Source organism: Heliconius melpomene, chromosome 15 (assembly GCF_056956725.1).
Source record: "Heliconius melpomene rosina isolate 202511_hmr_F chromosome 15, ASM5695672v1, whole genome shotgun sequence".
NCBI lineage: Eukaryota > Metazoa > Arthropoda > Insecta > Lepidoptera > Nymphalidae > Heliconius > Heliconius melpomene.
In genome coordinates, this window is record NC_140403.1 from 8,040,379 (window position 1) to 8,065,738 (window position 25,360).

A 25,360-nucleotide genomic window follows, 5' to 3' on the forward strand; every position below is an offset into this window, starting at 1 on the left:
GGATTAATAAGTAAATTTAATATGAGGAGTACCGTAAAGCTTTGTTATTTTTCCGTAGTCATAAAAATATTTTTTCATATAATTAGGATTAGATGTGACAGTACTAACAGTCCATATCTTCGCTCTGGTGTCGAGGCTAAGCGTCCCAACACGCAATGCCTCCAGAATTCGGCAGAAAGTGGGGAACGGGATGTGTCTTGACACTGGGTTCCCTCTGCCTACCCTGCTAAGTGGGGGATACAGCGTGAAGCTGGTTTGATATCATCATCACAAGGTCGCTGATCGCTAAAACTGTCGAAATGTTCTGAAATTCGAAGTTAGACAAACAAATCCTAAGAAGACATTTCATTCTATCCCAAATTGAAATTTGAAATATATATATTTGACAAAGTTTGAGTCTACCTTAATTTTTCTGATGATATTTTTTATTTCTTATCAATATATGTGGATGGATAGATAAATGATCCGTATTACCCATGTGTTTTGGGTTTATTTTACTTTATCGTCGGTCAAATTCCTGGCAATCTTTCAATCTAATTCACTAGAGACCATATTCTAATTGGAGCTTAACCAACGTCCAGTATGCAGAAGTTACAGGAATATTTACTTTAGTTCTATATTAGTATACTGAAGCAGACATAAGTCAAGTAAACATTCTACATTAAAATAAGGAAATTTTGAACAGTTTTTTTTATTGTAATAAAAATTAAGTAATATTAAAGTTAGTGTGGATGAATAGACCTAGAGATGTTGTGCCTGGATGAAAGCTGGCCAATGACCAATGTTGTAAAAAGTAAAAAAAAAAAATTTAAGTTAAACGGTTTTATATTGCAGATAAATGTACTAAAAGCTAAAAAATAATTTCATAGAAATTATGATTACTAAAATTTAATCGTGGGGCACGTCCAATATCTACAATTGAAAGACATAGCGTGAGACTTCACCCACCTAGTGGTAAGTAGCAAGTGTCCCCACGATTTTATTTTAGTAATCATAATTTCTATGAAATTATTTTTTAGCTTTTAGTACATTTATCTGCAATATAAAACCGTTTAACTTAAATTTTTTTTTTTTACTTTTTTATTTTTAAGTTTTTAGTTTTTATTTCTCATGCTATTCAATTCGTTGAAATGAGGCTCGATGTCTCATTATTGCAAGGTTAATGGAGAATGTTACGAACGACCCCCCCAGAGGTCCAATAGAGGGACAAGGCTATGTACAACAAGATGTGCCTGAATCTTGAGGGGAAAACGCTAACGACATATCATTTTTATCCACCTAGTGCCATACAGTTCTCGGCGCGCTTTTACCTTTTACCTTGGGTGGTACCCCTAGCGACGTATCATTTTTAGGCACCCTATAGCCACACAGTCCTCGACAGGATACCAGATCTTGACTTAGGTGGGAGATTCATATTGTAATTGTGTATAGTATACTGTATTATACTTACCAAGCCCTTTATTTTGATACCCATATTGATGGGATTGAAAACTACATTATCCGCCATTTTGTAGCAGTGGCCATCTTTGATTTTGATTTTGTATAGTGCACTGAATTCTACTTGACAAGCCCTTTCATTTGATACCCATATTGATGGGATCGAAAAAACTAACTTGTCCGCCATCTTGTAGCGGCGGCCATCTTGGATTTTGATTTTGTATAGTCCACTGAATTCTGCTTGACAAGCCCTTTCATTTGATACCCGTATTGATAGGATTGAAAAAAACTAACTTGTCCGCCATCTTATAGTGGCGGCTATCTTGGATTTTGATTTTGTATAGTCCACTGAATTCTACTTGACAAGCCCTTTCATTTGATATCAATATTGATGGGATTGAAAAAAACTAAGTTGTCCGCCATCTTGTAGCGGCGGCCATCTTGGATTCACAATAATATTGAATATGGATAATTGTATTGTCACCAGAATCAAAGGCGTATACCAAATTTCAGATCAATCGGTTAACGGGAAGAGGGTTAAATTTCAATTACTAAATTTGACCCAAACAAACAAATAAACAAACGGGGTGAGCTAAATAAAACCGTTTAAAAACATATAGGAATTTCGTCACAGATATTTACAGTAATTTCTTATAACTAAATATCAATAAAAGTTCAACGACCTCTTTTATTATTAGCAAAATAACATTAACTAATGAACTAAACGCGAAACTTACTCCATAAATGAATGATAAAATCAAGAATGTCGGTCTTTTCCATAAAACGCCACAATCTTTAATGGCTGTACTAGAAATTCTCGTAAAATTTTTCTTGTTTGTAAAGCAAATACCATTCAAAATGATTGGAAAGGACCCTTCGGAACAAGAGCACATATTTAACGTTCTGTCATTATAAAAAGAAATACAGTATTCATGTTTTTTTTTTCAGCTTCATAATATCCCAGCATGTAACGGAACAGGCAGAGAGAATAATATTTATATTATTTAACCCATCTTCGGCGGAAAGTTGGCACGGTAGAGTTAAAATACTCCGTTTTTCGCTTTTCGTTGAATTTACAAGTCATTGCGTACAATGGCGGATACAACGTCCCGCCTTTTGCTTTGGTACCAGAACGAAGAATTAATATTTTCAATATTAATAAATAACAATTAATTCTACCGAATGGGAATCGAACCTATAACCGTCGCGTACAGTACAATAACACGTTTATGCGCTTGCACCAAAACGACCTCAAATATTAATGAGAATACCTTTGTATTCCCCTGAGTTGAAATTGAAACTGTTTTTAAATCTGTAAGCAGCTTTCATCATAACCATTTATTACTTTTATATTATACCTGCTAGCTATTGTTTGGTAAATGTTCGTTTGATACAAAGAGAATATAACAACGACGATATAAAGTATATAAAAGTTTTCCATATTGTATATTTATATTGTCGATAATAAACTATTATATGTTTTGTACTTTCACGTATAAGTACCTGTGTCTGACTGTAAATGTATCAGGTTATTGGTTCAAATCCCAATCGAGGAAATTAAATCTATATATATAAAATCGAAAGGTCACTCACTCATCACGAAATCTCAGAAACTACAAGTGCTAGGAATCTCAAATTTTGCATAGGAGTAGGTTGCATAGGACTTATAGGACGTAGGTGCTCGCTAAGACGGGAATTTACAATATTCGACTTCTAAGGGGTTGTTTTTGGGGACGAAAGTTTGTATGAAAGTTCGTTACTACAAATGCTAGAAGTCTCAAATTTTGCATAGATGTCACTAGGACGTAGTCATGGAGACAGAAATTAATAATAACATAGTTCACGCGGGTGTAACCGCGAGCGGGCCGCTAGTCTATATATATAAAATCGAAAGGTCACTCACTCACTCATCACGAAATCTCAGAACCTACCAGAGCTAGGAGTTTCAAATTTTGCACGGGGGTTATTTCTAGGACGTAGGTACTCATGGAGACAGAAATTAATAATAACTTAGTTCACGCAGGCGAAGCCGCGGGCGGACCGCTAGTATTTAATATTTTCATTTTTTCGCTTTTATGTTGACGCAAACTAACGTGCACAGTTCCGCCACTCAACTGGCAATGCCTACGGAATACAGTAGAACGTGAAGAGGGGAGTGTCTGAACATTACGCTCTCTGTGCCTTCTCTACATACGGGATAAATAAATATAAATGAAAATTTGCCAAAACAAAACAATAAAAATATTTTATATATATTTCACAGAATCTGATATTTTAGTCTCAGCATTCTCAAGGTGATATCATAAAAGCAATTTCAGGATGAGATTTCAAAGACGGCATGAATTCTGCTAACCGTTTTCTTATTTGATACCTGTACATCGACATTTGTAAGGGATGAGGATTTACGAAGCCAATTTGCTGGTGTTTTTTTGATCCCTATAAATGTGGGGAAAAGAAATAATATTATTCTAGCATTTGAAGTTATGTTTATCATTTAGAAGTCTTGTTCTCGGTAAATATTAGTGGCTATTGTTATATTATAGCCAAATTTTACAAATTTTTTTATATAAATTATAGCCTGTGCGCTATATAAATGTAAAAGGTTTTATCAAAATCCGTTCAATATTCTTAAAAGTAGGGATGTAGGAGGAGAGAATAAATATTTTTTATCTTCTCTTTTTTTCTTTTATTCTTTTTTATCATATATTTGCGAATGTTTGAATGTTATATAACAATACACTGTGTTCTACTTTTCATCTATTTAAGATAGATTCGTTGTACAGTAAAAAATACTTATTTAAGCCAAATTCAATTTTGATAAATAAAATGTATATTTAGTGTATATAAATAAGCCAAAAATAATTTTAATTTTATTTAAGTGATTTATTTTATTTATTATACATACTTTAAAAAAATGTTTCATAATATTGATATTTTAATAGGTATTATAGGAAATATTATTACACATGAAAGTTATTTGTATAAAATTCTTTTCAAAAATCAAAACCTCATACGAGTAAAAGTAAAATCAATTTCATCTGACAGTCGTCATAGAAATCCTAAATTAATAGTCTAAAATGTACGCGGTCTGCTCTACATCACGCTAGAATTCATCAATTCAGTACTATTGCATAGGAAATTTGCAATCAAATTTTAGACAATTCCGGATATTAATGCTATTTGCGTCTCATATGAAAACTTAAAGTCAAAATTTAAAATATTATTGAATTCTGCAGGGTAGGTAGAGTGAACAGAGTGTTAATACATTCCGTTTTTCACTTTCCGCCGAATTCTCAAGGCATTGCTTGTTAATCGAAACCACTACCAGTTGTGTTTACAGCCACAGTAAGTGTAAAGAAAAGAAGAACAAAATAATTATTACATACAATTTTTTTTTAAAACTACAACGAAAGCATTCAAATGTCACCACTTGTGAAATATACACTTTTAATGAGCACACTCTGGCGTTTACTTTCATACGAGTCTATGCAAGATAAAAATGAATGTTTATGATAAATTTAAAAATTTGAAATAAAAATTCTAGATAACATTTTTACAGTAAACTATTTTAATTTAAGAGTCCTATATAAAGACATGAACGTAATATTAAAAAAATCCGTTATTAAGAGATATATGTATAGAAAAAAAAAGGCTTTCCAAAATCCTATAGGAACATGTACGAAAACATGGTATTTCTACGCTTTATAGTCCACGCAAACGAAATTTCAGTATGCAGAATTATTCTTACGGCGTTTACTTCCGCCATGGCTGAAGTTAACGCCGACACCTGTATAAACGTTTAACCTTAAAATAACTAAAGCTGTTAACTTCTAGCGACCACCCTCTCAGGTAAAGTCAATTTAGAATTATTAATAGCATCTTAGAGAGCCTGCATGCTCATGACAGCTTAAAATTAGTATGGTAATTAAATTATGTTTTCAGCAGCTCGTCCTTAATGACACTTGTCCTTCACCGTATAGGATATTATAGATATAGTAAAGCTTAAAATAGGAGGGCGGTCAGTAGTGCATGGGCACAGGTGTGTGACTGTAAAGGCGACTGGTTGTGAGTTCGATCTTCACTCGAGGAGATTAATATGAAATGTGAAATTGTTTGTTTAAAATTTATATTTTAATTTTTTCGCTCTGATGTCGAGACAAAGCGCGGCGTTGAGTTCCGCCACTCAACACTCAATGCCTCCAGAATTAAGCGGAAAGTAAGGAATGGAATGTCTTAGCACTAGGACCCCTCTGCCTAACCTGATTTATTTTTTAATTTTTTAAAGCTTTTAATATTTAGCAGGGTAGAGGGAGCCTGGGAACCTATTTATAAGAAACTCCGATCCCCATTAAGACACTTCCGTGCCCCACTTTCTTTGAGGCATTGCTTGAGTGGCGGAACTCTACGCATTACCTGACCGACAAAATGAAAATATTATATAATTATTGCTGAGTGAGAATCGAACTCACGACCGTCGCGCATACAGTCATACGTTTGTACCCCTTCGTCACACTGGTGCTTAGATGTTAATTTTAAAATTTCGTTGTATAATAAGAACATGAAAAAAATATACCTTAACTTTCAAACTTTTCTTAGACATTTTCTTTTTCTATCTTACTTTTATGTAGAACAGAAAAAAGACACCGTTGCAAGAGCATTTCAACTAAATGACACCCACATACATACGTCAGGTACTAATAAACGTGCACGTAATAAGAAAGCTCTTAACTTTTGTTCCATATGAGTATGTTATATGAGAAGTCTTCATATATTTTTATATGCTATCTGGAATATGTGTACAATATTTTAACATAATATTATATATTTCAGTTATTTCTTTAGCTTTCGCACTGATTGTTCTTCATGCTTGTTGGTCACTGAGAGGGAACCTAGTGCGAAGACATTCCATTCCCCTCGTACCGCCCAATTTTCCAAGACATTGAATGTTGACAAGTGAAACTAAGCAACGCGATGTCTCTTGTTACTAGAGCGAGGGAATGAAAATAATTTATTGAAAGATCGGGAATCAAACTAAAAACTGTTTTCTCGTTCCACTGTGCCAAGACGGCCTCTTAAAAAAATTCAACGCCGGAAAATATAATTTATATTTATTATATTATAGTAAGTTCTTATCTTATTCTCTTTACATCACATTTGCTAGTGTGTATGATATCTTCCATCTTTCATAACAAATTGTGTATTTCTTCTAGAGTACCAACACCACGGGGGTCAGTATCAAGCACGAGCAGCACAAGCGCCGGATCACGGCTGGCGAGGCTCCTAACCCAAGGTGTTCGAGGTACTCCAGAAGAAACTGGTGCTGATACTCCTCGAAGACTGAGTTGGGAAAGGTAAGAGAGTTTTTAAGTTGGTAGTTAGTTTTTGTCAATGCAAATGCAAAAATATTTGTTTTTTGGTTTTGGTTATCTGGTATAACATATAAAAAGTTTAAAGTAAATTTCAATTAAACCAAAGTTTTCTTTTACATCCTGTTTTCACATATACCTGCATTTTTAGTGCCACCCTGTATATATCTTTTAGCTGGCACTTGACAGTGATTCAGAATAGCAGAGGTGAATCCAGCGAGGCGTGCCTTGCATCGTATTTATAAATCGAAATGTCGTCTCCGAACTATCGACTTGGTGAAATTTGTCAAGATACGTTAACAGCGCACCTGGTGCTTTTACGATGGATTTTATTGGTATTTTAAATGTAGGTGATGCCAGTCGTGGCCCAAGTATATGGCAGTAAACGCGAGAGGTTGTGGCTTCGATTCCCAATCGATTAAATTAAATATTTAATATTTTTATTATCTTCGTTCTGGTGTCGATTTTAGTTCAGTTGAGTTCAGCCACTCAAAAAGCAATGCCTCCAGTATTCGGCGGAAAGTGGGCAATGTAGTATTTTAACTGTAAGCTCTCCTCCTCTGCCTTACTTACAAAAAATATTTAGTAAAATTGACATCTTTAAATAATATAATAAGATTCAATAATTTTTTTCAAAGGAAAAGTATTTTTAAAACGAGCAACTGCTGATAACATGAGATTACATAATACTGCGCTGGTTGGATTTTTATTCTTTGCATCTTTTACGTTTTGCTTCGTAAGCGAAAGCCTAATAGCCTTTTCCTTTATCCTCCACTTCATTTGTAAACCATCCTGGTTCAGGGAGACGACTCTTAACTATAAGCGCTACGGTTGCACGTTCGATTTCCATTTGAAATGAATTTTATGATTTCTTCGCTCTGATAATACAAAAAACACACAATATTTCGAAAACGGTTAGAAAGCGGCGAACGTAGTGTCTTGACGTGAGGTTATCTACCTGCTCAATTATATGTTAGGAAACAGTGTGAATATAAAAAAAAAATAAAAGGCAGCTTTTTCTGTGTCTATCTCACAAAAATTCAGTCAATTTTTGCGAATAAAATACGAGCGAAACGAAATTAGTTCCTTTTTTATTTTCGAAACAAATCTATATTTTTGGCTGGCTATATAAATAAAAATGGCTATATTTGAGCATTTTTGAACCACTAAAAATAGGGTTAATTAATCAACTAGAAATAAATTATTTGCTTCAAAGCCTATATTTATTTGATTATAAAGTTAGTTTAGTCAAGCAAAACAACTAAATTAACTAGCATAAGTAACTTTGTTATAATACAATTATTGAAATTCATGTCGAAGCTAAATTGATTTGAACTAACAAGGCGAAAATTTAGTTTACTACGCCCTGAGCTGTGTCACCAGTCAACCATCTGGTGATGTGGATGTAGGATTATATTTAAAACTTTTAGGCATAATTCTTACATTTGTTTGTATGTATTTTTAATTCATTATAACTAATTTGGGTCCATTATAGCTCAGGGCTAGAAGTGTAGGACTGTAAACGTGAAAGGTTGTGAGCTCGATTCCCAAAGGCTTTCCCAAAGACTTAACACGCAATGACTCCAGGTTTTGATGGAAGGTGGTGAACGGAAGTGTTTTAATAGAAAAAAAACATCAGCTTCACGCTGTATCCCGCACACAGCAGGTAAGGCAGAGGGAACCTGGTGTTAAGATACTCCGTTTTCCACTTTCTGCTGAATTCTGAATGGCGTGGCATGGCGTGTTGAGTGGCAGAACTAAACGCCGTGATTTGCCTCGACACCAGAGCGAAGAAATGGAAATATAAACGTAAATAAATATTTCACTTCCTCGAGTGGGGATCGAACCCACAACCGTCGCGTTACAGTAACACCATTATGCCGCTGCGCCAGTTGCAAGGTTCCAATTTCGATGCGAAGTATTTTTTGCTTGTAACAACATCCAAGAGAATTTTATTTTAATTGACACGGCAGTATCGAGTTCGATTTACATGAGAGTTAACGATTCTAATTTTTTTGCAAACATTTTTTCTTTTTTTTCAGTGTCAATTGGTGAATGTAGTTTGCGTACCAGATTGATTATATGTTACGTTTGTTAAAAGTTTGTTTTTTTTTTATTGTTTTATTAGAAAATGCTGACTATTCTTGGCATTGCCCCAGGTTTTTTTTAAAATATTGAAATAGATTTTATAGTATTTAGTCGACACAGGTTACAAAACAATTTACAAGCGTACGACTGTGACAGATTGTGGATTCGATTTCCACTCGAAGAAATGAAATAATTCAATATTTATTTACTCGCTCTATATCGAGGCAAAACACGGCGTTGTGTTTCGCCACTCACTCAATATGCCTATTCTCCAGAATCCGGATCGGAATTCGGAAAAGAGGTGCCTTAACACTGGGTTCTCTTCCCCCTCTACCCATGAGAAGCTTTGTACCCATTGGAACAATTACCCATTAAAAAAATATGCTATTTAACCCATTAATAGCAATAATACAATAAAAAAAGACAATAGGATATATTGTGAGCAGATTTTTTCTTAGTTTCAATAAAGCAGGTATACTCGTAGGTAAACAAGTTGTTTATCCGCATTGTGTGGGTTACGGTGACACAATGGGGTCGATACAAAGATATATAGCGCCCTTTATCTCGAAGCGGCAACCGTTGCTATAATGTTAATGTGTTCATGTTGATATGAAATGATTTAAAAAGGGATGTTTTCTTTTTCCTGCCAAGGCAAAGTCGTGGCGTTTAGTTCCGTCACTCAACAATCAATGCCTCGAAAATTTGGAACGGAATGTATTAACATTAGGTTTCCTCTGTTTGCCTACCATGGGCGCATGGGTATGAACGGATACAACGTGGACAAAATAAATTAATAACAGTAAGTTGTTCTTTTAGTACATTTCTTTATGTTTATATTTTTCTCGAATTTTATTCATTAGACACCGAGTAAAATTATTATTATAAAATTTAATGATTTATGTAAGTTATAAAATTTAATGATTTATGTAAGAAAATACAAGTACACTCGAGATATAATATCTAAGATATTTGAAAATACAGCGTGGGAGTCCGTAATCGGAATTGAAATAGAAAATTATTGTCCATACATATGTAACTTCGAAGGCCTCAGGCAGATATTTCTGTTCAATTATTCGTATGTAAATCTTTAGTGAGAAGCTTGAACGTAAAAGATTATTCAATTTATTCTTTTTTTTATTATTATGCCAATATTCATATATTTTTATTCCTACGTGCCGTCATCGATAATTATAATTATAAATTCAAAAAAGCTCTTTTGATTGGCATTCGTTTATTTTCGTATCAGTTTTTGAAATATATCTTTATATTTTATTTATAACTGTTGAAAAATATAACTTTTAAAAACTTTTTTCATAATGTCTCGTGATACTAGAATTGAATTCATGACCTATTTAGGCATTATATACAGTTGTATAATATCTACATTCGAATAAGAAAACCGCTATCGCAATTGGGACGTGTCTAACTAACATTGCTACTGCAAGCTTTGGTTGTGGTCGTATTTCATCTCAAAGAGTTTTTATTTAAGATATCGATAATTTTCTAGCTTACTTACTTTTATAAAAAATAAAAGAAAATATTGCTTATTATAATATGATTTTATTGGAACTTAGAAAAATAAAATTCCTGTTTATATCATTTTTAAAGTATTATACCACACTTAGGAAAGAAAAATACTTATTTAGAAAACAGGTTAGGCAACAGGTTAACAGGTTCCCCAATTTCTCGAGGCATTGTGTGTTGAGTGGCGGAACTCTACACCGGGCTTTTGCATTTAGGCAGAGCGATGAAATGAAAATATTAATAAAGAATAATTCATTCCCCGCGAGTAGGGGATCCAACCCACAAAGGTCGCGTTACAGGTGCACCCTAGTGCCCCTACACCATGACGACCTCAAGATTTTAAAATTACATGAAATAATTAAAAAGCAATAAGTTAAAGTAACAAATATGGCGGCATTAGAAACATTTAATCTTTTAGACGGCGTCATGTTGCTACCACAGTACTCGTGTCTAGTACTGAGGAAAGTTAATGATACCTTAATGAGATACTGTAATGGAAGTCAGATGATTATCATTAATTAGAATTAGACTAGACTAGGTCGTGGCACAGGGGCACACTCAAAACTCAATTGCCTTTAGCGGAAAATAGGGAACTGAGTGTCTTAACACGATGTTCTCTGCCTACCCTACCGTGTGCGAGATAAAGCGTGAAGCTGACTTTTTTATCTCTGTTCTGTTCTGTTCTTTCTATTATGGCGTTCCGAGCGTGCCACTTGACCACAAAATAACTTCGCTAGTGTCACGTTGAATGGAGTTTTTTTTATCTCAACCCGTTCATTAGTTATTCCTTCCAATTAGGACAACATTTATAATATTAGTAATATAAGATCCTCTATAAGATACAATTTTATATAACAATATTTTTCCTCAATTTCATAGTCCTGTAACTGCAATTACGATATACATTCGTGTTCGATGAGCATGCATTTAAATTTAAAATCGTATGACATTTTCGTGAATTTAATTTTAATTACGGCATGTATGTCTGTCTGTTTATGACAATTTTGTTCTGTCAAGATAATCTGTATAATACAGGTCTTTGTGGGTGGTGGTGACAGTTGAACTTCTGGAACTACTTTGGAGCAAATTATTATATTATATGGAACAGTCTGAGTGTAAACGTAATGGACGTGAGTTCTGTTCCCGTTTGGGGAAGCAAATAATTCATTTCTGGCTCTGAGTTGAGTTACTCGAGGAAACGAATAGTTTTCATTTCCGGCGGAGATAAATTTTGGTACTCAGCACGCAGTATCTGGAAAACGGAGAAAGTAGTGTTGTTTATGCCTGCCTTACCACGTACGGTATATAGCGTAAAGCTTAAACATGAAGAAAAAGAATATAGTAGAATTTATTTAAAAATGTATAAATTATTATAGTACGATTTCAAATTTAAACTTAACGAGTCATATTTACGGTTTTAATTAATAGATTAGTTTCATATAATTAAAGTTACTTAGTACTAAAAACATTTCAAAACACAAGTATTATAAAATATTATATACAAATTACTCATATATACATATTATATAAGGTATATAATTTCGTTACATGTTATTCTAAATGGGACGAAAAAATGTGGAACGTAATCCATCACGACGTACGTAGCGTAGGTAAAAAGATTTCTGGGGCGAGTTAGGTTTCTTTCAGTATAACGGATCGCGTCGTTACTCCAAAAGTTAATGACTTTGAAGGGATGATGCGTATCTGGTAAACGAGTGTCTAGTTTTTCTGCCTGGAAAGGCGAACGTTTTAAATGATACATACTTTTTTTCAGCTTTACGCTGTATCTCGCATGGGGATCCAGCAGGGTAGGCAGAGGGAGCCTAGTGTTAAGGCATTTCGCTTTCCTATTTTCACAGAATTCTGGAGGCATTTCTGCTTAAGTGGCAAAACTAAACGCCACGTTTTGCCGTGACACCAAAGCAAAGAAATATAATTTTAAATATTTAATTGTGTCAAGTGGGAATCGAACTCCATTGATTATTAAAATCTTAATATTTTATAATACAATAAATTCTTCTACAGTTTTGAATAACTGTAAGCAGTACGGTTCTATTATCTATTCTAAGAAACTTTTGCTAAATTAAACCTTATATAAAAATCTTATCTAAAAATCACATTTCAAAATTGCATCGAACACAAAATGTATTTGGAAAGAGGTAAAAAATTTCGTAAAGCTTGCAAACGTCCATTTTGTAAGGCAATTGAAAGTGCCAGCCGCCGAAATCCTCACGATTTATACGTCCAACCAATGTTCTAGCTACGACTTTGATATATTTTACGAATAGGAAACTCTACGTTTTATTGCCGGACCGTATATTTTAACTGCCTGTATGAAGTAAAAAAAAAACAGCTTCACGCTGTAAACCCGTATACTTTCCAGGATTTTCTTTTCTTTCCAGAGGAAACCTGGAAAGTGTTAAGACTTGCCGTTGCCCACTTTCCCCATGAGCGGCGGAACTCAACGCTGCATCCCCTGAAGATTTTTATTTTATAAATGTAAACAAATTCAAAATCGACGCGTCAGCCATTAAAAACCAAAAACTCGATGAAAATCCGATAAGAAAAATAACAAAAACATTCATCTTAATCCAGAGGCCGGCAGAAAAATCGGAAGTCCTATTTGGAATGAGACCGTAAGAAACCTTTTGTGCCAAAGTGTAAATTCATATCAAAGAGTTTCCCAAATCATCCCATGGATGATATAACTGAATGTAGGTATGTCGTGTTGTAAGTTGTCTCTCGCTTTTAGCTTTGAAGAGACATGAAAACTTGAAATATAAATGAAACTGTTACGCAATGCCTCCAGGATTCGGTAGAAAGCTAGTAACGGAGTGTCTTAACACTAGGTACTCTCTGCCTACCCTGCTGTGTGCGGAATATAGCGTGAAGCTGATTTAATATTTTGATTTTTAGCAAGGCTTTGATGAACTAAATGTTTTTAGCAAATTGGGGAATGTAAAAATATTTTAATTTTTGAAATCTTTCCTTCCATTGGAAATCAAACCTACAACTATAAACATACTACTAAGCTTAAGAATTTTGGCCTTGATTTTCCACATTTCTGTGATGAGAGTGCGGAAAATTCTCACTGAATGCCACACCACAGTCGACCTAAATATCCGGCGAGCTGCAAGATTGTCGCCAAAACCTTTGTCTTTGTGCACCATTGTACAGACGAATTGAAATCAGCTACTGTTGTTGAGATATATACTGAATAATATTATGTAAACGTAAATCCAACTCGATTATACGAATTAATATTAATATAATTAAATACATAATAACTAAATAAATAAAAATTTTAAAAGTGTAAAGCCTTTTAAAGCGTATATATAGTTTCTTTCAAGAAATTCACAATTTAACAAATATGTAACGCCGACATTTGAATTAGTATAAGCAGACGGAACCTGGGAACTCAGTATTAAGACCGTTCTCATTCCGTTTTACGTCATTATCAGAGGGAGAAAATGAAAATATTAAATATTCCATTTCTCCGAGTGAGAATCGAACCCACAACTTATCGCATTTACAATCCACTCTTGTGCCACTACGCCACACCCTCAAATAAATATATTCACAAGTAAACAAACACATTTTTTAAAAAGGTATCGATTTAATACTTCTGGATATTAAATGGTACTTAAATAAGGGTGGAGTAGCCTCGCAGCGTCAGCAGGGATGGATGGCTGTGATGATTACTCTTCGAGATTTTATCTTCACATCAAAGTCAGTCTTTTACCTAAATGGGTAGGCTCTAATCAAATTGAATTATAGGAACAATAACGTTTTTGTAACGATTTTTTGTCGTACTTTAATGTCAATTGGATATTGTTTTTATGTGTAAATGTTTATGTAAACCAGTATGTAGTTAGTAATTTTTGTATATTAAATTATGGATTTTTTCAGGTTTCAGCTATCAGTATAGGCAGAGGAAACCTAGAGTTAAGATACTCAGTTCCCAATTTTCCGTCGAATTCTGCAGGCTTTGCTGAGTGGCGGATCTCAACGCTTAGATCTGCCTCGACACCAGTGTGAAGAAATTGAAATATTAAATATTTCATTTCTCGAGTGGGAATTGAACCCACAACCCATCGCGTTAACATTCACATGCTTGTGTCCCTACGCCACATTTGGTCTCAAATTAATTTAATTAATAACGAACACCAAGACGGAGTTTAATTTAAGTGAATAAAAGCTAATCAATCATTATTATTTAATTTACTTTTGTTTTTAGTAATTGACTATAAACTAATTGATCCTAAACGATAACTTGGTACAAAAATATTATGTAAATAGCATGTTAACTTTTATGTTAGACGCTATCAAAGAGTTTTATGCATAAATAGTTAATCGACTTTTTCTTTGAGTAGAAATGTTCGGTTTGTTTTATTTATTTTTATTCCCAAATAGTATTATGACTATTACTTATATTATATTTTTATTCTTAGTGTAATGTATTCTTTCATACATTTTTAATTTTGACATACGCACATATGTAGATATAAAATCTTCAACTCACTTACAGCCTGCCCTTTGATTCCTGTCCAAGTTTTGATTTTTAATAAAAAAATCATATTATTTTACAGCGTTGAATAGCTTATCCTGGCTAATCCTAAGCTAAGTTACCAGATTGATGCAATAAAAATATTGAAATTTAATTTCTTCAAGTGGGAATCGAATCCACAACAGACACACGCTACTGATATTTCCTAATAGACAGCATCGGGATTCTTATATGAGGTTAATTGTCCATTAATCTATATGGGCAAAATGTATTTTTTTTTATCTCTAACTAACTAACTATATAAATATAAGAGTAAGCGAATAGTATTCATTTGTTTATTTAATATGGATCCCTAATGTTTTAAAAGTTTAGGGCACATTTTAAATAAAAAATACACACTAAAGAACTCACTGCTTTCTTTACAAATATAATTCTAATGGTTTTAGTTATATCTTAAATTATTCCAGTTTCTCTGTCTGTTAGGTTTTTGTTTCTCATAATAACGTTCACGCTTGTTCCTGACGGGATATAAGAAAGTTTTAGTTCAATTAATATGCAAATAGCGGGTATGGCGCGGCGCGGTGCTGTCAGCTCTGCCATTAACTCGTTGAACAACACCGAAATTGTATAGAAGATTTCTACTTTTAAATTGCTTCTTTTTCACTTGCCTTTAAAATATATTATACTAATGAATAATCATAAATATATCTTATTTTATTACAGTAGGTGCTCGTATTATTGCCTAATTTATTTCTTTAAAGAGCTAGCAAAGCTGCAAGTTGTTTCCCGCACATGGCAGGGTAAACAGATGGAACCTAATGCTAAGACAATCCGTTCCCATTAAGATAATTCCGTTCCCTACTTTTAGATGAATAAAAAATATAAATATTTCTTCGGGGGGAATTGGAATCGAACCAACTAACGTTGCGTTTACAATAAAACTCTTGTGCCACTTGGTCACCGCAGCCTCGATATCATAATTTAGAAAAATAATATTTTTAACTATTTACTCAGCTGAAGTGCATTTTATTTTAAGTGCATTTACATATAATCATTCTCCCCAGGAAAGATCGAACCCACGACCGTCACATTTACAATTAAACCATAATTTCTTATTTATTCTCACATCATAATTTCTTCTATTACAGAAGAGATTCAGGTACCCAACTTCCCCGATCAGCCAGCATAGATTCCATCGTAGAAGCGGCGATATGCGCCCGGCACTCAGAACCTATGACCATCACTCTTCAGTTGCCTAGAGCTGATCGTGCCTTGAGTCTGGTGTCACCTGCTGTGGGAAGGCGAACTAAATCGCAGAGGGGACAGGCAGGTATGTCATTTTTTATATAGAAGATATTAATTTTTTTTTCTATGCAGTCTTTAAAGTTGACGACTTAAAAAGTTCTACGTTTTAGTTCTTTTCTTTCTGTTTCTATAGTTCAATGATTTATTTTGGAGAGCCTTTGGTAATAAAACTTTATTTTTTTCTAGTAAAGTGTTTGTAATAACTAAAGATTTGCTGTGATATGAGAAATCAATTAAAGTGTTATGACATTCCGTTCCTATTTCATACTTTCCGCCGAATTCTGGAGTCTTTGCGTGTTGAGTGGCGGTACTCAACGCGTTTTGCCTCAACATCAGAGGAAAGTGAAAATATAATTTTTCAATTCTTCGAGTGGGAATCGAACCCACAACCTATTGCGTTTAAATACACAAATTTTGATACAATATACGGTTAAGGATATATTTATTTCCATTAAAATACATAGGCCACTTACATGGAAACATTTTTTAACATAATAAATAATTGTAGTCGGTCGTACATTCATCAATTAAAGTAACACATTTTTTTTTTGTGGCTGAGATGACAGATTCTTTAATACGGTTAAAGATATATTTGATGTTATATGTAATGTTATGCACAAGTCCATACAATCCTCAACCACTACAACAGACATCAAAAGCTCACTTAATTAAAGTAAATGGTATTGGATATAGAGATAGACCTATCGTGGTTTAGAATATATTTCTTTTTCCTTTATTTATTGAATTTAACGTTTTTTAAGGGAAGGGGAACCTACCTTTGGGAACCTTTAGGGAACCTTTCCTCATTTTCCGCCGAAACCTTTTCTGCGTTTTAAGTAACGGATTTAAGCAAAAATATTAAATATTACATATCTTTGAGTAGAAATCGAACTCACACTCATTTTCAGTCACAAATTTTTATACATATATAATGTTAAGCACACGATACTTATCAACTACTACAACTGACATCAAAAGCTCGCTTAATTAAGCAGTAAGCACATCTTTAATCCATTTCAATTTGCGTCAAGCTCGGAACATTGAGGTTTCGGATACCGTTATTCCACGCCATTCATCCTTGTATGGAAGCTCGCTTCAAAAAATACCATGTCGACTAAAATGGTATCGGATATAGAGATATACGTGTCGTTTAGAATATATATCTTTATCTTTTTTTATTCAATTTAAAGAATACGAGATGAGATAGATAAAACTGTGGGGAAATATTTAAGAAGAGATGATGGGTTTACGCTGTAGCTACCTTTAAATAATGTAGGCAGAGGTAAGGCTGAAGGAACCATCCTGTTGCCCACATGTCGCCCTATTTTACCATTGTGTGTTGAGTGGCGTAACTCAACACCGCGCTTCATCGTTGGAAAGAATTATTTACTACTACAACTAATAATATTAATGCTGATCGGGACAATATTTATATTTAAAATAACATTTCCTATAACAATCGCGTAAATTCCAAATATCCAACTCCACCTTAACTGCATGAAATTCAAGAACACATTTTCTTAAACTTTTTCAATGTTATATTGAAAGTTAGAATCGATACAACTAAAACTCTGAATTTCCAAAGCAAACTACCGATACTGAAACAACAACTGTACTGGTTACCGCATTTGAAGGAATTCCAAACAAGACTCTCTGGATCGACTATTAATTGATGAACAATAGAACTTGCACCTGCATATATGTTGATAACTTACACAAATCTCTTGTTAGTCTGTCTGTCTGTCTATACATTAACTTAGAAACTATATTTACTTCGAAAATAGTAATATAACACATAGTTGTATTGAAGGTTTTTAGTTAGTGAAGCTATAACGCTGTATCTCGCTCACAGCAGGATCCGCTCGACAGAAGAGCGAAGAAATATTAAATATTAATATCCTCAAGCGGGAATCGAATCGATAACCTGTCACGGTCACTGTCACGCGTGACCCCTCTGCCACGACTGGCCTCATGTCATGGATGACATAGAAAAATTGGCAAGTTAGAAATGATCATTTTCATCATTTCATTTTCACTTCATTAGGCAAAATACGTGTGATGATTTGCGGTCGCGCGACATAGAGGTAGAGCTCTCAGTTATTACTGTTGATGAATGCCTGTCGTATTATTATAGCAAAATATACAATACGATATTTAAGCTTTAAGTTTTAATGAGAGAGAGGTTTTCATTTATGTTTGTGGAATGAAATCGATAGTGATTTTGAGGTCAGTAGTGGTCGTAAGGGCGAGTGTAAACGCGACGGGTTGTGGGTTCGATACCCATTTGAGGAAATAAAATATTTAATATTTTCATTTCCACGCATTTGATAACAAGATCTAGCGTGACAAACTGTCTCGAAAATTCGACGGGAAATTACGAATGCAGTGTTAATATTGGAAGATTTTTCTTTGATTGGAAATAAATAATAGCTCCCCGTGAAAATCGAACCCGGGACCGTTGTATTTACAATAGGACGCAATACTTCAAATATCTATATATTTCCTAATTTACAACATATACTTGACTTTCTATAAAGGATAAAACAATTTAGCGAGCCTCGAGCTTTTGACAACCATTTTATAATTGGATTTCAAATAAATTCTAGAGGTTATTTTCATTTCAAACGCGGTCTTAACACTACGTTAAAAAATCTAATAGCCGGTTGCTATTGTATTCATGTAATTTACACATTTTTCTAAAAGAAAGTATTCCTATTTCTTCACAAGTGTGGAATAACACTTTAAAAATGTATAAAATTTATCTCAAGTTCCAAACTCTAAAACTTTGAAATCTCAAAATGTCTAAGAAAATAAATTCTTATATTGAAAACAAAACTTGTTTGATGTTAAACAAGCAATTTTCTCTCGAAACAGAACTTAAATCTTTGGTGACATGAATGCTCCAGGGTGCACCGAGCTACTTGGATTGTTTAAAATGCAATTTTCCTGATTCCATTCACGTTTTAGTTTAGCTTATGTTATAATTAATTTTCACAAGTTTTCACAAGTTTATTTTATAAATTATAAGTACATATTATTAAGTATAATTAGTTAAACATTACAGAGAAAATTGTAACGACAAAAAAAAATACTTTAGTCAATTTGAAAATATAAAATACTAGCGGCCCGCTCGCGGTTTCACCCGCGTGAACTATGTTATTATTCATTTCTGTCTCCATGACTACGTCCTAGTGACGTCTATGCAAAATTTGAGACTCCTAGCATTTGTAGTAACGAAGTTTCATACAAACTTTCGACCCCAAAAACAACCCCTTAGAAATCGAATATTGCAAATTCCCATCTTAGCGAGCATCTTCGTCCTATAAGTAACTTCTATGCAAAATTTGAGATTCCTAGCACATGTAGTTTCTAAGATTTCGTGATGAGTGAGTGACCTTTCGATTTTATATATATAGATAATAATATCCTGCTATGAAATCTTATTTATTATTTTCTTTTTTTTTCTTCTTCACGCTGTATCCCGCACACAGCAGGGTAGGAAGCATTGCGTCTTGAATGGTGGAACTTAACGCCGCTCTTTGTCTTGACACCAGAGCGAAGAAATGTCCCACACAATCGAACCCACAATTTATAAATAAAAGTTAAAAATTAATTTTCAACAATTATATAAAATACTAGCGGCCCGCTCGCGGTTTCACCCGCGTGAACTATGTTATTATTAATTTCTGTCTCCATGACTACGTCCTAGTGACGTCTATGCAAAATTTGAGACTCCTAGCATTTGTAGTAACGAAGTTTCATACAAACTTTCGACCCCAAAAACAACCCCTTAGAAGTCAAATATTGCAAATTCCCGTCTTAGCGAGCACCTACGTCCTATAAATAACGCCTATGCAAAATTTGAGATTCCTAGCACATGTAGTTTCTGAGATTTCTTGATGAGTGAGTGACCTTTTGATTTTATATATATAGATATATTAATTCTAAATAAGAAAATTGCCCCTTTCTACGTTTAATCGAATATAAACCAACTAAAATGATACGGAAAAAAAACCCATTCCTTTTACCACTAGCAGAGTCGACGGAAATGAGTCCATATTGCTAAGTGATAACTTGATTTGCTCCATTTGCTCGATGAAGTTACGGCGGGTTTAAGTTTCAAAGTACTGTGTTTGGTGGAATCTGGTTTTATTAACAAATTACATTAAGAGATGAGGTCAGTGAGGTGGCGCAGGCTCAAATTGTGAATAAAACGCGACAGGTTCGATTCCCACTCAAGAAAATTAAATATTAATTAAATATTTCTATTTTCTTAGCTCTGGGTTCGAGGCAAAGAGCGGGGTTGTGTTCCGCCACTCAGTACGTAATACCGTCGAATTTCGGCGGAAAATTTGGAACGAAGTGCATTAATGCTAGGTTCCCTTTGCCTACTCTGTTGTGCTTGATAGAGACCGACGCTAAAAATAAATTAAAATATATTAATAGGAACTTTTTACCACTGTAATTCAGTCGTATTAACTTAACGCGATAGTCGTAGGTTCTATGTATGCGAACATTTACTTTATCAGTTGATCTCTGATCTCTCTAGAAAATGTGCAACTGTGGGTTCCTCCATTTTAGTTAGAAAAGAAAGTAAGAAGTATTACTTCCAGTCATGGCACTTTTCGGTTAATTCTTGTTATTGGCATGGCGTGTTGAGAGGCGGAACTCAACCCCGCACCCCGCGAACTTTATCTGGTCACCTGTGGAAAAAATGAAAATATTGAACATTTCCTTCCCTCGAGTGAAAATCGAACCTAAAACCATCGCGTGTTCTGTTACTGACTTGTGCTTCTGCGCCAAGATGGTATCAATATTTTTTATATTAAAAGGTAAATAAACAATCTTCCTAAGACACGTATAAAATTAAAATTGTGAAACAGGTGAAGAATATTCTATTACCATATATGGTATTTACTTAATTGTAATGCAGACGTTAACTTTTTTTAACTGAATCTATTATTTTTAAATAAATTAATTAAATTGCTATGAATGTTGCCTTTTCCGTACTTCTTGTTGTAATGGCGTCCTACACATGGAGGACAAGTTTTAAACTTATTTTTTAATTGCAAAAATTAAAATCACGTAGTTAGAAGTTTTAAATAATGAGGTGAAAATTTCAAGAAGGCAACTTTGTCTAACTAATTAGAGCTTTGTGACGTGCTAATGTAAAAGTTAATCTTTTTTTTATTTCATTACAACCTGTACATCGCAGGGTGGGAACGTAGTGTTAAGGCACTCCTTTCCCATTAAAACACTTCCGTTCTCTTGTTATAAAATTGGTAGTTAACGAAAAAAATAATAATGAAAAAGTGAACGTAAAGTAAAAGTTTAATACAAATAAATTACATATAAACCCTAAGTATCTTATGAAGACATAATTTTTTATATGAAATTTTTATCGAAATACCTCAATTCAACGTTCTTGTTCAATTTAAATGTAAATGTGGGGTTAATCTAAAGTTTTTCTTACAACAAATCGAAAGGTCATCTAGGTCAGATTAGAGTCGCATCGGTTTTTCTACATTTTCTGGGTAAAATTCAAAGATTTGTGGCTTTGCAAGCCACGTATTTTTTAAATTTAAAAAGCTTAACGAGCTTACAATTATATAATTGGTTGTACTTTAGAGCTTTAAAGCTTAGATTGGTTGGGAGTATTTATTAGTGTAAATATTTGTTTTTCATTTCATAATTTAACTATTACTATTTTTTTTTCGACTTTTCCACTTTCTTCCCAAAGAATTAGTTAATCTTTCAGAACTAGGAGTAAACTGAACGAAGTGTTTTAACACAAGTTTCCCAGGTTCCCTCTGTTCCTACTTTGTGCGGAATACAGCGTAAAGCTGAAATAATATGTATTTTCGTTTTCCTTCTCCCTATTGAATAGCATCTCTTGTATCTTTGTTCTTCATAAGTGATTTTGACCTGATTTTTCAGTATACACATACAATGTGTTCGTTTTCTACTGGAACCGTTCATACGACAAATTAATGTCAATGATTCGCTTGAAACTGCTCTTAATAAAACGCCAATTCTCCTTCAAATTGAAAGTTGTCGTGACTGGCCCATTTACTTCACTTGTTATTTACCCTGAATTCGCTTGGTTTTGAAAATGATTTTTGAATTAAATATCATAATTTATAAAGTTATTGAAATGTTTAAATTAAATGAAAATTTAAATATTTGTTTTACTGTATAAATTAATATTGTTACACTTTCTATATTGATCGTGGTATCAGCTTCACGCTGTATCCCGCACTCAACAGAGTAGGCAGAGGGAACCTAGTGTTAACACACCGTTCCCCAATTTTTATGCCGAATTCTGGAAGCATTGCGTGTTGAGTGGCAGAAGTCATCGCAACGCTTTGCCTCGACACCAGAGCGAAGAAATGGAAATATAAACGTAAATAAATATTTCATTTCCTCGAGTGGGGATCGAACCCACAACTGTCGCGTTGCAGGCACATCCTTGTGCCGCTGGCCTCGTCGTGATATCAAAACAGAAGAAATAGAGATTCATTATATATTCTGTTAAACCTTCTAAAATTGAAATTTTAATTTGTTCTAGCAGTTGCTTTAATAGAATCTATACTTGTTCCCAATGTCGGTATTTATCTAATTAATTCCGAACGTCTTGATAGATAGCCAAAGACGAGAACTTGAACCCGCTTGTTAACCACCAACGCCCACAACTAACCTGTCATTGATTAATACCTCGAATTGTAGCTTATCTTGTACGTCGGTCTGTTGGACGCGATTAGTCTTACCTTATAAGATTATAGTTAAAATATGTTTGGTAAAACCAGTTGCAAGAAACTAAGAATTTTATGAGTATTAATTTTTTTATAAAATCGTAACTGATCGGTGTCTATATATGGAAGCTATAAGAGAAGAGGGCAGAAAGAACTTGAGAACTCTGTGTTAAGACAATCCATTTCCATTTAAGACATTTCGGTTCTTGAGGTATCGTGTTGAGTTAAATTCCTCATTCCCTTCAATCAAACCCTTACCTCCCATTATCGTGGCACGCTTATACCCCTGCACCATGATGACCACAAAGGAAAAATGTTTTTAAAATAATATTGCCTTCACGTCCAAGATCTTAAAAAAACAGGTTTCAAGATACACATATTAACATTTTCAATATAAAAATAATCAATATTCCTTTAAAGAAAAAGAAATAGAACGACATCCCGTTTTATAATTACGAAAAAACCAGTTTATAGAACAGTTACATGGCAGTGGTCTGGTGACCATTTATTCTAAGCATTTATTGCTGTTAGAGATATCCAGTTTGACTTCATTATTTATACTAGCACTAGCCTGAATGAACGTCACTAATATAAGATTGCTATAGTTAAGAAATTTTAATAGGTGATCGATGATGATGATGATGTTTTTACAGTTAATTGTTGATGTGATGATAGCCCAAAATATCATAATAGCATGTAGAAAACCTAGTGTCTAGGTACTCCGATGTCTAGACATATCGCAGCGTTGATATCTTGTCTCAACACGTTTTATTTTGTCAGATTTTGGAGAAAATATTTCAAAGCAGGAAAACGTTATTTTTATGAGTGAGAATCGAACCTACAACTATAACGTTTACTATAAGAGCCTAACACTCTCGACGATTGCCTCAAAAAATATTCTTATATTGATTATTAAATGCAGGATTATACTTTTTTTATTAAGAGTCTAAAATTAATTAAGCTAAGCTAAAGTTTTATCAAGAAATTTAATAAGTATACTTACAACTTAAATCCATTAATTAAATAAATTAATTATATTTACTACTTAAATCTCAATTAGGCTGAAGATTAATGTTCGTCAATTAAAAATAATTGTCGCCATTTACATTTAAAACACTAATAACTAGAGATTGTAGGATTAGGAATTGTAGTAAATACTAAAATCCTCTTATTATTTTTTTATTTGTATTAAAAAAAATTGTAAAAAGTAATAAAAAAAAAACTTTACTAATTAATTCCAACAACATAAAATAATCTTGTCTTGGCCATTAAAGTTTCTAGAAATACTTATATAAGTTCAAAAAAAGTAATATTTGTTAGTGACTACCTGTTATGAATACAAAAGCACAATGAGGTCCACAAAACTACGTACATTTTAAGTAATCAGAGTCAACCCACAAAGTGCATCAACACATAGCTATGTAGAGCTTTTAAGGCTCTATACATCCGTCCCTTTCACACCTATTGACCAAACAAACGCTGTCTCGCTCTATTCACGGCGACAGCTAGCGGTCAGTAGTTAAACTAAATGACAGTTGCGCACACGCACGTCTTTGTATTGTATTCGCTATCGTTAATTTAGCTTGTATTTCGTTAATTTACATGAAAACTAATATTGGGAGGACGTTTTTACAATATGTTATTATTATTTTATATTAGTTTTTTTGGTGTGTGTGTTAAAAATGTGTGTTTGTGTCAGTAAATGAATGTTCGCGGTGTTGTTGACATATCTGGCTTGTTGACTTGGAGCCCGAAGAACAGAATCAAGATAAAACTAAAACGTATGTAATTTTGTGCCTTACTGTGTAAATATTTTTTTCTGTTTGTACACCTAAGCTTTGAACTACACCTTATATTGGCTGGAACAGTTCATATTATTTTCTTTGAAGTAATTCATTCTGAATATTTCGATTTATTTGTGTGCCAAATAATGATAAATAAATACATAATTTTGTGAAATATTATATTTAAATTTACAATGCAGATATAATTCTAATTGCTTCTAAAACATTCACCTTAAATTTCGAGAATTACTTAAAGTAATTAGTATTCATCGTACACCTTTTAATAATTAATTTAGGTCGCTTAAATTGATTTTAAATTGGAGAGAACACTTTTTGAAATATTATAGCAGTTTGACATTTATAAACAAGAAGATAATAATTATATATATTTAATTTATTTATGTATGTACATATTAAAATATAAAATAATGATAAATGATTTCTTTTTAAATAAAATGTATATTACTAAAAAAAACGGCAGTTCCATTTCTCAAATTATAAGTACTTAGCAGAGCGAGGAAATTAATTAAATATTTCGTCCCCCTAAATGGGAATTGAACCCACAACTATCTCTTTTACGATCACATGCTTGTCGTC

At 33.4% G+C, this 25,360-nt stretch overlaps 1 protein-coding gene across 2 annotated transcripts in view; it reads left to right on the top strand.

Annotated features, from left to right (window-relative positions):
• wake (ankyrin repeat and fibronectin type III domain containing protein wide awake) overlaps positions 1-25,360 on the top strand; it is a 163,315-nt gene that overhangs the window by 95,910 nt on the left and 42,045 nt on the right. Inside the window, exons 5-6 of one of the 2 annotated variants that reach the window (XM_085198356.1) lie at positions 6,648-6,788; positions 16,071-16,252. In XM_085198356.1, coding sequence (XP_085054482.1) covers positions 6,648-6,788; positions 16,071-16,252 — 323 coding nt within the window. Of the gene's footprint in view, positions 1-6,647; positions 6,789-16,070; positions 16,253-24,518; positions 24,761-25,360 lie in introns of those variants that run through there. The other variant, XM_085198358.1, reaches the window with a different exon arrangement.